General features: G+C 53.7%; 1 protein-coding gene across 3 annotated transcripts; it reads right to left on the reverse strand.

Moving 5' to 3' along the window:
• Positions 1-747: 747 nt before the first annotated feature.
• On the reverse strand, positions 748-10,113 carry PAQR5 (progestin and adipoQ receptor family member 5). 3 transcript variants are annotated; one of them, XM_085070222.1, is made up of 8 exons: positions 9,863-10,113; positions 6,772-6,948; positions 6,495-6,622; positions 5,881-6,080; positions 4,469-4,595; positions 3,884-3,980; positions 3,390-3,531; positions 748-2,309 (listed from the first exon to the last, which is right to left on the reverse strand). In XM_085070222.1, the coding sequence occupies exons 2-8, from the start codon at positions 6,820-6,822 to the stop codon at positions 2,101-2,103; spliced, it is 954 nt and encodes a 317-aa protein (XP_084926348.1). In that variant the 5' UTR covers positions 6,823-6,948; positions 9,863-10,113; the 3' UTR covers positions 748-2,100. The 3 variants fall into 3 exon arrangements, with proteins under 3 accessions (XP_084926348.1, XP_084926349.1, XP_084926347.1); XM_085070223.1 differs by lacking the exon at positions 9,863-10,113 and adding an exon at positions 8,548-8,602; XM_085070221.1 differs by lacking the exon at positions 9,863-10,113 and adding an exon at positions 7,584-7,823.
• Positions 10,114-10,848: the final 735 nt, after the last annotated feature.

Here is a 10,848-nt window from a genome sequence, read left to right on the forward strand (position 1 = left end):
AAATAAACACTGAAACGCGGTGTTGGGACACGTGGGAAAAAGCCGGCAGAACAAGTCTGCAGAAGGGCAAACTTCCTGCCGAGGGAATGCATTCCAGCGGGGGAATTGGGGTGAAGGACACAATTCCTTTTAAAATGCATAAGATTCCCAGCTTTAGTCCAAATTCCTGAATGTTTCCATACCACACTTCAAGGATTTTTTTAAAAAGGGATAAAATGACCTGAAGGAGCCCTAAATGCTTTATTTTTTCCAGCCTCTCCAAACCCATGTGGCTGAGCAGGAATGTGGGAAGTTTGATACCATTTGGTCCTAAAATTCCTGGATTTCTTTGGGATTTGCCGTGGATTGGGTACAGACAGGAAAGGAAATATTCTGGCAAATAAATATCCCAGTTTGTTTCCTTGGAACAACAAGGGACGGAGTTTTTCATTCTCCTAGGAAGGGAATTGAGCAAAATAACGATTTTTTTTTTGTTAAAAAGAAGGAAAAAATCCATCCCATCGCCCATCCCATGAGTTCAGCCAGAGGATCCTGTGGAATTCTGGCATTCCATACCAAAGTTATCATTTTTTTAATGCAGTTCTCCTAAAATCCCTGTCACCGAAGGGGACAAGGAGTTCAAAAGTTGAACGACCTGGAATAATTCCGGGATGATTCCTGGGGTTTTTCCAGCCTCTCCAATCCCTGCTGGATTCCTCCCCGGTCACAGCAGCTCCCAAAGTAAATAAACCCTGGAATTATCAGCAATTATCTCCGAAGGGAATTCATCATCCCAGCAATATTTTTATTAAACCAGACAAAGCAGATTAACATCAGTGATTTACATTTAATTTTCATTCCGCAAAACCTTTGCAGAAACAATTCCAGTGCTTATAAATATCCCGAGAAATCCTGGTCGGCTTTCCCAGGGATGGATTCATCCCGTTTTAACCCTTTGATCCCAGATTTTATCGTGTGATCCCACATTTATATCCCACATTTATATCCCATATTTACAGAGCTCCAAAAGTGCAGCAGTCAGAGGCAATTAAAGCGAATTAATGACGGACCCGTGTGATTATTTGGGATAATGTTCCCAAAGGATAAGCTGTGTGTGCAGCAGGAAAATCCGAAGGGAAAACCTGAAAAAGGCTGAGGATTCCAGGCTCTGCCTGAAAAATCCAGAAGTCAAGGGAAACAGAGGGATGAGCTGAGGGAAAATCCTGGGAATTCCTTAAATCCCAGCGAGCTTTGATCCCTGAGCTCTCCCAAATCCTGCTTTTCTCCTGGCAGCTCTCCAAGCACAGATCTCATTCCCATCCTGACCTCTCATCCAAGGAAAACATGGAAAACCTTTTCCCAAATCCAAAATCCCAAATCCAGCGAGGTCTGGAGGTTGAATTCCCACCCTCCATCCCGGAATCCATCCATCCCAGTGTCCCATCTCCAATTCCCTAATTCCATCCCCACCTGGAAACTTGGCATTCCCACGGGAATGGAATTCCTGGGATTCATCACAATCAGAGCCCGGAGGAGTTTTCCTGCAGGAAAATCCCATGGAATGTCTCCTGGAATCCCTTTTCCTGGATAATGAGTGAAACCAGTGGGAAATCATCCCGAGGGAAACCCCAATCCCTCCATCCCGCTTTTTCAGGCACTTGGGCTGAGCGTAAGGCTTGGAATTCCAGAATAATTCCACTTCCAAGGGGAAAACGGGAATTCGGGAATCCCTCGGATTCACCAGGAATCTCCAACATTCCCTGGATTCCTCCCTAAGGCAGACCTGACGGATCCAGGTTTTTTTTTTTAAGGATCAAATCCCATTTTTAGGGATCAAATCTCTCCCATTTTTAGAGATCAAATCTCTCCCATTTTTAGGGATCAAATCCCATTTTTAGGGATCAAATCTCTCCCATTTTTAGGGATCAAATCCCAACGATTTCCCACTTTTCCCACAGATAACCCCATGATGGGAAGCTGGGAGCTTTAAAAGCTCCACGGGTACAACCAGAGAGGTTTTTCCCTTGGGAAAATCCCAAAAAAAAATCTTTGCAGGCGACAAATCCCCCCCGATCCACCTGTGGGATGAGGCGCCGGATCCCCACATGGGATCCCGAGCTCCTAGTGGGATTTTTCCGGCGGGAGAGCCAGGGAGCAAACCCCCACGATGGCCAGGCTGGCGGCGGCGCCCATTCCCAAGGATCCCAAGGTTTCCAGGGCAGAGGGAAGCGGGAGGTGAGCGCGCCGCTCCGCCACGTCCAGGGAGATCGCCTCCAGCTGGAAATGCGTCCCCAGGATCCCGCAGACGTGGAAAACCTGGTGGCTGTGCCCTGCAGAGGGAAAAAATGGGAATTCTGTGGGAATTCGGCTGGGTCCGGGTGGATCCCGCGGCTCTGGAATGCAGGGAATTCCTGGGAAACGCACAGAGAATTCCACATGGAGAGCACGGGATATACTGAGAAATACGCAGGAAATTCCCAGGAATCACACAGGGAATTCCACATGGAGAGCATGGGAAAAACCGAGAAATACACAGAGAATTCCTGGGAAATGAGCAGGGAATTCCCGGAAAATACACAGGAAATTCCTGGGAAACACACAGGGAATGCCACATGAAAATATGGGATACACCAGGAAACACACAGAGAATTCCTGGGAAACACACAGGGAATTCCACATGGAGAGCATGGGATACAGCGGGAAATACGCAGAGAATTCCCGGGAAACGAGCAGGGAATTCCTGGAAAATACACAGGAAATTCCACATGAAAACATGGGATACAGGGAAATAGGCAGGGAATTCCACATGGGAAGCACGGGATAAACCGGGAAACACACAGGGAATTCCACATGGAAAGCATGGATAAACAGGGAAATACACAGGGATAATGGGATGAGCTGTAAGATCCTTTCCCACCCAAACCATCCCGGAATTCCAGAATTCCAGGATTAAAACACACTCAGCCCACTCCGCCTGGCATCCATTAAAGATTCATCCCACAAATTCCTGTTCCCAATTCCCGTGGTTTTATCCTCCTATTCCTTCCCATCCCGAATTCCTGCAGTTTTATCCTCCTATTCATTCCCATCCCGAATTCCTGCGGTTTCATCCTCACACACGGAGCTGCTCCATCCCAAAATCCAGCTGGCAGGAACGGGAATGAGGCATCCGGATGGGGTAAAACAGGGAAAATCCCGGCGTTTCCAGGCCTTCCATCCCAATTCCCTCCTGCCTTGCCACGGCTGTTCCTAGGTGAGGATTTTCCCAAGAAATCCCAATTTTTCAGGCGGAAAACGTCCATGGAAAAGCCGGGAAGTGACGCCGCCCTTCCTCCCACCTAAATTCCCATCCCAGGGAATACCCAGCCATTCCCAGGGTGTTCATTCCCGGAATTCCATGGAATTCTCACCGATGAAGTCGAAGGCTCCCGGCGCCAGGATCTCGGGGATGCGGGAGGTGAAGATGAAGCAGGTGAGGAAGGCGCACAGGGAATGCCGGAGGTGCAGCGGGATGGATCCATCGGCGCATCCCTGCGCCAAACACCGCCACAGCTTCCCGGGAAAAAACGGACATCGGTCATTCCAAACCCAGCCACTCCCAAAATCCACAGTTCCCCACCCACCCCCATCGCCTCTGCTCCATCCCCACATCCCTCCCGGAATTCCCACCCTGCTCCGGTTAAATCCCTGGAAAATGCCTTTCCCAGCTTCCACAGGCAGTAATTTTCCAGCCCTTTGAAGTGGAAGGAATCTGCCTGGCCGGAGGAGCAGGAAAAAATATCCAAGAGCCTTTTCCTGCCGGAGTTTGTTTGCCTTGGAAACTCGGAGCTGAGCCTGTTTTCCCAAATAATTCCAGGCGAAGGTGAGGAGGCAGACATTCCCGGGGATTCTGTGGGATACACACCCTGTAGAAAAGCGGGATGCTGTCGAAAATGTAGGGATAAACGAAGGCCAGAGTTCGGGAAGCCTTGCTGAGCCGGGGCTGCTCTGCCTCCAGAAACCTGGGAATGACAGGGAATTGTGTAGGGAGAGCATGGGATAAACTGGGAAACACACAGGGAATTCCACAGGGAATTGCATGTGGAGAGCATGGGATACACTGGGAAACACACAGGGAATTCCACAAAGAGAGCGTGGGATAAACCGGGAAACACTCAGGGAATTCCTGGGAAATACATGGGGAATTCCACATTGAGAGTATGGGAATTCCCAGGAAACATACAGGGAATTCTCCATGAAACCATGGGATAAACCGGGAAACGCAGGGAATTCCACAGGGAATTGCATGTGGAGAGCATGGGATACACTGGGAAACACACAGGGAATTCCACATGGAGAGCATGGGATACACTGGGAAACACACAGAGAATTCCCAGGAAAAGGAAAAATTCCAAAGGAAAAATTCCCTCTTTCTCCTCCCCGAACTCCAGGCTCACCCAATCCCTGATCCAACCCTTTATCCCAAATTCCCGGTGCCGCTGGATCTCACCGGGAATAGCAGGAGAGTCCGGAGCTGAGGACGGTGTTGATCACAGCCACGGGAATGTAGAAATCATGGAATGTGCTCCCGACCCATTCCAGCGGGAAAACGTAGGCTGAGTACGCCAGAGCCGAGCCTGGGAGCACAGCGGGATCCGGTCAGCTCCAAATCCTGGAATTCCCACGGAATTCCTCATGGCAGGATCTGGTCAGCTCCAAATCCTGGAATTCCCACGGAATTCCTCATAGCAGGATCAGTTCAGCTCCGAATCCTGGAATTCCCACGGAATTCCTCATGGCAGGATCAGGTCAGCTCCAAATCCTGGAATTCCCACGGAATTCCTCATAGCAGGATCTGGTCAGCTCCAAATCCTGGAATTCCCACGGAATTCCTCATCCTCCCACCCCTGTGACCTCTGGGTTGGGAAAGGATGGGAATTTCCCAAACTGGGAGCTGGGAGAGCTTGGAGCAGCAGGAATCTCCTGCAGGCAGCATTCCAGAGGGGCATGGAGCCATGGGAATATCCTGGAATTGCTGCTGCTCCAGCTGGGGAAAATGTGGGATTTTCCCTCATTCCCTCCTCTCCAAATCCCAGCAGGGCTCACCGAGCTGGAGCTGTCCCAAATGATTTGTGGCCATTCCCAAACCCCGGGGAGCAGGAAAAGGAGGAGCAGGACCTTCCTCCCCCTCTGGATGTGGAACTTGGGATTTTGGGATAAATTTGGAGGTGACGGGTGGGAGGTTGGAATTGCTGATCCTCGAATCTGATCCTCAAATTGCTGATTTCCAAATCATTGATCCTCAAATCTCGTTCCATGGGATGAGCTGGGTGAACCCTGTGGGTGCTGGGGCAGTGCTGGGGGTGATCCCAGCTCCTGCAGAGTTCCCACATTCCTGAATTCCTAAAATCCCAAATTCCTGAATTCCCAAAATCCCAAAATTCCAGATTCCTCCCGAATTCCCAGAATCCCATAGATCTGGGCTAACCCAGGCTGTAGAGGCTGAGAGCAGTGCAGTCACAGCAGTAGCCAGGGGTGATCCCAGCTCCTGCAGAGCTCCCGAATTCCCAAATTCCCAAATTCCTCCTGAATTCCCAGAATCCCAAGCTGACCAGGCTGCAGAGGCTGAGCACAGCATAGTCCCAGCAGTAGCCCAGGTGGGTGCCGGGATGGTTCTGGGGTTGATCCCAGCTCCTCAATTCCCAAATTCCCAAATAATTCCTGCATTCCCAAATTCCCAAATCCCTCCCAAAATCCCAAATCCCCATGGCTCTGACCCAGGCTGTAGAGGCTGAGCGCAGTGTAGTCGCAGCAGTAGCCCAGGTGGCGAGCACAGAGCTGGGGCTGATCCCAGCTCCCAAATCCCCCAATCTCCAAATTCCCTCATTCCCAAATCCCCAAATCCCACAATCCCGAGCTGACCCAGGCTGTAGAGGCTGAGCGCGGCGTAGTCGCAGCAGTAGCCCAGGTGCCGCGCCCTGCCCGAGGCGGCGCTGAAGGTGTGCGCGGCGCTGGAGGCCAGCGGGTAGAGGCTGCAGGTGGCCAGGAAGGCCAGGAATGGCCAAATCCCGGGATCCGGCCATCCCTGAGCCAGCTGGGCCAGGAACAGCCACAGGAAATAGCTGCGGGGAGAACGGGCATTAGGGGAAGGATGGGGATGGTGGCAATAAGGGGAATAACGGGGATAATGGGAACAGAAATAATGGGAATAACAGGAAAAAATGGGAATGGGAATAACGGCAGTAATGGGAATAACGGGAATAATGGGAATAACAGGAATAATGGGAATAGGAATAATTGGAATAATGGGAATAAAGGGAAAAATGGGAAAAATGGGAATGGGAACAGGAATAATAGGAATGGGAATAATGGGAATGGGAATAATTGGAATAATGGGGAAAATGGGAATAATGGGAAAAATGGGAATGGGAATAGGAAAGGGAACAGGAATGGGAACAGGAATGAGAACAGGAATAATGGGAATAATGGGAATAACGGGAATGCTGGGAGTGAGCTGGGGCTCGCCGCTGACGCACCAGGCAGGCACCAGGTGTGTCCAGATGTTGAGAGTCTCGTTGTTCATCTGGAAGAGGCTGAGCAGGCAGGCGCAGGCGGAGCTCCGCGGGCGCCGATAGCCCAGCAGAATTCCCGGCTCCCGGTAGCTCTGCGAGGGAGGAAAAGTGGGAAAAGGGTGGGGAGCATCCCCGGAATTCCGGAGCTGGGATGCAGCCGCGCTGCCCCCATCGTCACATCCCAAAATCCTCGGGATTAGGGGAGGGAATTCCCGAATTAATTCCCGAATTCCCGGCTGACCTTGGGCACTTGGTGGATGCTGAGCAGCCGCGGCAGCTTGAGGCTCAGCATGGCTCCGGATCGCAGGGATTTTCCAGCTCGAATTCCCTAGGGATGAACCCGGCGGTGCTTCAAACCTCTCATCCCATGGGAATGGGGCTGATCCGGGGGAAGCGACGATCCCGGGATCGGGACGGCCTGGAAGGGACGAGAATTCCTGAGGATTCCATGGAATTGTGTCCCGGTGGGATGGGAGGGAAGCAGCGTCCATCCCTTCAGAGGGACAAAGCCCCACATCCCGGTGTCCCTTCCAGAGGGACGGGAATTCCCTGATCCCACAGCCAGGGGGGATGTGGGAAGTGATCCCACAGGGATCCCTGGGGTTCCTCAGGAAGGATCCCGGCTGGATCCCCTTCCCAATCCCATGGAATATCCCAGCTCCGGCTCTCACCCATTCCCGGGGTTGGCAACACCTCAGCTCCGGGAAGGAAAGAGAAAATATTCCCTGGTTCCCTCCTGGAGCAGGAAAAGCGGGAAGGAATCCCCTGCTCCCAGTGCTGGCTCGGGAATCCCACAGAATGCAAAATTCTGGATTCCCGGGATTCTAGGAGCTCTCAGAGCCACAGGGAAGAGCCTTGCAGCCTCCTGGGCTGACATTCCAGCCGAAATTCCCACCGGGACAAACTGGAGATAAAGGCTTGGATCAGGGATTGGGCAAGCCGGGAGGTCAGGAAGGGGAAAGAGGGAAATTTCCCTTCGGAATACGCTCTGCATTCCCAAATAACGCCCTCGGCTGCCCTTTCCCAGCCCCTGGAATTCCCCTCTGGCTCTACCTGTCCCCTCGGCCGGGCAGCTCTGGAATGAGGCAGCGCCGGGAAAAGGCGGCGGAAAACCGGGAACGGCCGGAGAGGGAGGGAAAAAATTAACGAGCGACCAACCAACCAAACCCCACCGGGAATAAACGCCGTGGGTTAAAGATTAGACGGGAATCCGGAGCTTTCCGGGGCTCTGGAGCCACCGAGAGCTGCCTGAGAGCTCCTCGGAGTCTCCCATGGGATTCCTGGGGTTTTCCATGGTGGAAACAGGATCTGGATCAAGGGGAGGATCAGGGAGAGCTCAGAGATCCTTGCAGGGCCTAAAGGAGCCCCAGGAGAGCTGGAGAGGGATTGGGATTTGGGATGGAGGAACAGGACACAGGGAATGGCTTCCCACTGGGAAAGGGGAGATTCAGATGGATATTGGGAAGGAATTCCCGGCTGGGCTGGAATTCCCGGAGAAGCTGTGGCTGCCCCTGGATCCCTGCAATGTCCAAAGCCAGGCACGAGATGCAGGGGATGCAATGAGACACCTTTTATGGTCTTTTCCGACCTGGAATTCTGGGATTCTTTGGGATTCTCGGAGGGCAGGGCGACAGGGATAATCTCACATTCCCAGCATCCAGGGCTCTTCCAGGGGGCACGAGCCAGTCCAGGAGCTTTTCCCAGGATCCTGCTGAGCCCCGGGATGGGAATCCTGGGATGGGATCGCCTGGATCCATGCCGGCCGGGCCATTCCCGAGGCAGGGATCGCTCCCCGCGCACCGGGAGGCAGGAGGAAGCTCCGGGCGCAGCCTTTCCCAGGAATTCGTGCTGCGAGGAGCGGAATGAGTCACCGGGGCAGCGCCGGGCACACCCTGCGGGCCTCGGCCTCCTCCTCCTCTCCTCCTCCTCCTCCTCCGGCTCTTCCCGCCGGGAATGGCACTGGCGTTGGGATGGGATGGGATTGGGACCCAGCGGGGCTGGGAGCTCTGTGAGTCACCTGTGCCAGCAGCGGGGCTGAAACCCGCAGGGTCACCGAGGTGGCTGCAACCCTCCCTTCCTCCTCCTTCTCCTCCTCCTTCTTTCTTCCTCCTCCTCCTCCTCCTCCTCTTCCTTGTTCCCCTTCTGTTCCTCTCCTCCTTCACCTCCTGCTCCTCTTCTTTCTCCTTTTCCTCCTCCTCCTCCTTCATCTCCTCCTCCTCCCTCCCCGTTGTCCCCCCGACCCCTCCCAGGGCTGTCCAGCCGCAGCTCCAGCTTTCCCTCTGGAATATCCTTCTCCATGGAAAACCTTTCCTTTCCTTTCCTTTCCTTTCCTTTCCTTTCCTTTCCTTTCCTTTCCTTTCCTTTCCTTTCCTTTCCTTTCCTTTCCTTTCCTTTCCTTTCCTTTCCTTTCCTTTCCTTTCCTTTCCTTTCCTTTCCTTTCCTTTCCTTTCCTTTCCTTTCCTTTCCTTTCCTTTCCTTTCCTTTCCTTTCCTCCTTCCTTCCCCACGGCACGTCCTTCCCTCTGGAATATCCTTCTCCATGGAAAATCCTTCCCTCCCCACGGCCACACTTTCCCTGTCACCTCCTGCCCATCCCTCCGCGCCTCCCAGCGCTGCCTTTCCATGGCCGGGAATATTTGCGGAGTTCATCATCCCTCAGCGCCTTCGGACAGAGCAGAGCGGAGCTGGAAAACTCCTGGAGCGGCGCTGGAAAACTCCCGGGAACGGAGCTGGAAAACTCCCGGAGCGGCGCTGGAAAACTCCCGGAGCGGCGCTGGAAAACTCCCGGAGAGGAGCTGGAAAACTCCCGGGAGAGGAGCTGGAAAACTCCCGGAGAGGAGCTGGAAAACTCCCGGGAGAGGAGCTGGAAAACTCCCGGAGAGGAGCTGGAAAACTCCCGGGAGAGGAGCTGGAAAACTCCCGGGAGCGGAGCTGGAAAACTCCTGGGAGAAGAGATGGAAAACTCCCGGAGCCGCGCTGGAAAACTCCCGGAGCGGCGCTGGAAAAGCTCCGGGAGCGGCGGGCGGCACCGGGCCGTGCCAGGACCTTTCCCGGCAGGACAAGGGAGGCTTTGTGGGAGTTGTTGTTGCCGCTGGAATCGCTGGAATCCGCCTGGATCGCGGCTTTTCCATCCCGGCAATCCACCCGCCCTTCCCCGGGCTCGGGATATCCCAGCGCCCCGTCCCGGGCGAAACTCGGGAATCCCGAAACTCAGGAATCCCCGGGAATGCTCCCGGCGCCTTTCCCACATTCCCGGGGATGGGAGCCGCGCCGAGCCTGGGGATCAGCGGGAAAACGGGAATGCTGGAGGGGAAAAGCGAGCCGGGAACTTACGGAGCTGCCGTTGGATGCTGCGTTTCCCAGCGCTGGCCGCAAATCCCGGGATTACTCATCTGTGTACAAACACAGCCCACATGGCCCGGCCGGGGCGGAGGCAGCTTTTCCAAAGGGTTTTTTTCCAAAGGATCCCGGCAGGAAGCGTTTGGAGGATTCCACAGCCGGCCGGGCTCGGGAGGATCCCAAATTTTGGGAGGTGGGATGAATCCCGGCTCGGCCCGGAGCGGGATGGGAAAAGGGAACCCAAAAAAAAAAACCCGGAAATCGGCGCGGCCAAAGGCGGCCGGGATCGGATCCAAACCGCGAGGAAGTGGAAAAAAGGCAGGAAAAAGGATCAACTCCCAGCCCTCCCTCCCTCCCTCCCTCCCTCCCTCCCCGCGCATCTCCCGCTCCCAGCGCCTCGGGAAAACTGCTGGAATTCCAGCCTGCCGCCGGTGGGAATGAGGATCCTTCCAGCCCAACATCCGAACCCATCGATCCTGAAACTGGGATTGAAATCCAAGGCTGTTTGCAATCCCAGGCTGCTAAGGAATGGGAGAATCCCAGAATATTCCAGGGATCCAGGTGCAGCCACAGCTTCTCTGGGAATTCCAGCCCAGCCAGAATTCCTTCCCAATATCCATCTGAATCTCCCCTTTCCCAGTGGGAAGCCATTCCCTGTTTCCTGTCCCTCCATCCCAAACCCCAATCCCTCTCCAGCTCTCCTGGAATGCCTTTAAGCCCTGGAAGGAGCTCTGGGATCTCTCAGGAGCTGCATTTCCACATTCCCAACATATCCCAAATTACGATATTTTTAGTGACCACTTGGTTAAAATCCTTATTTAACAAATCCCATAAAATTCCAAACCTGGATTTAAGAGGAATAACTCCCACCAGGGGAACACTGAGACAGGACATCCATTTGTGCTCCTTCCCTCCATCAGCAAACCCTTAATTTCGGGGATAAAAATCTTAATTTCAAGATTAAAAAAAAAAAATCTTAA

This window comes from Lichenostomus cassidix, chromosome 10, assembly GCF_008360975.1.
Source record: "Lichenostomus cassidix isolate B80296 chromosome 10, HeHo_3.0, whole genome shotgun sequence".
NCBI lineage: Eukaryota > Metazoa > Chordata > Aves > Passeriformes > Meliphagidae > Lichenostomus > Lichenostomus cassidix.

Coding starts and splice junctions, on each gene's coding strand:
- PAQR5 (XM_085070222.1), bottom strand. CDS start 6,822: ATGCTGAGCCTCAAGCTGCCGCGGCTGCTCAGCATCCACCAAGTGCCC. Junction 3,532..3,883: donor GCATCCCGCTTTTCTACAGG/GTGTGTATCCCA, acceptor TTTCCCGGGAAG/CTGTGGCGGTGTTTGGCGCA. Junction 2,310..3,389: donor GGGAGCCTTCGACTTCATCG/GTGAGAATTCCA, acceptor TTCCCTCTGCAG/GGCACAGCCACCAGGTTTTC.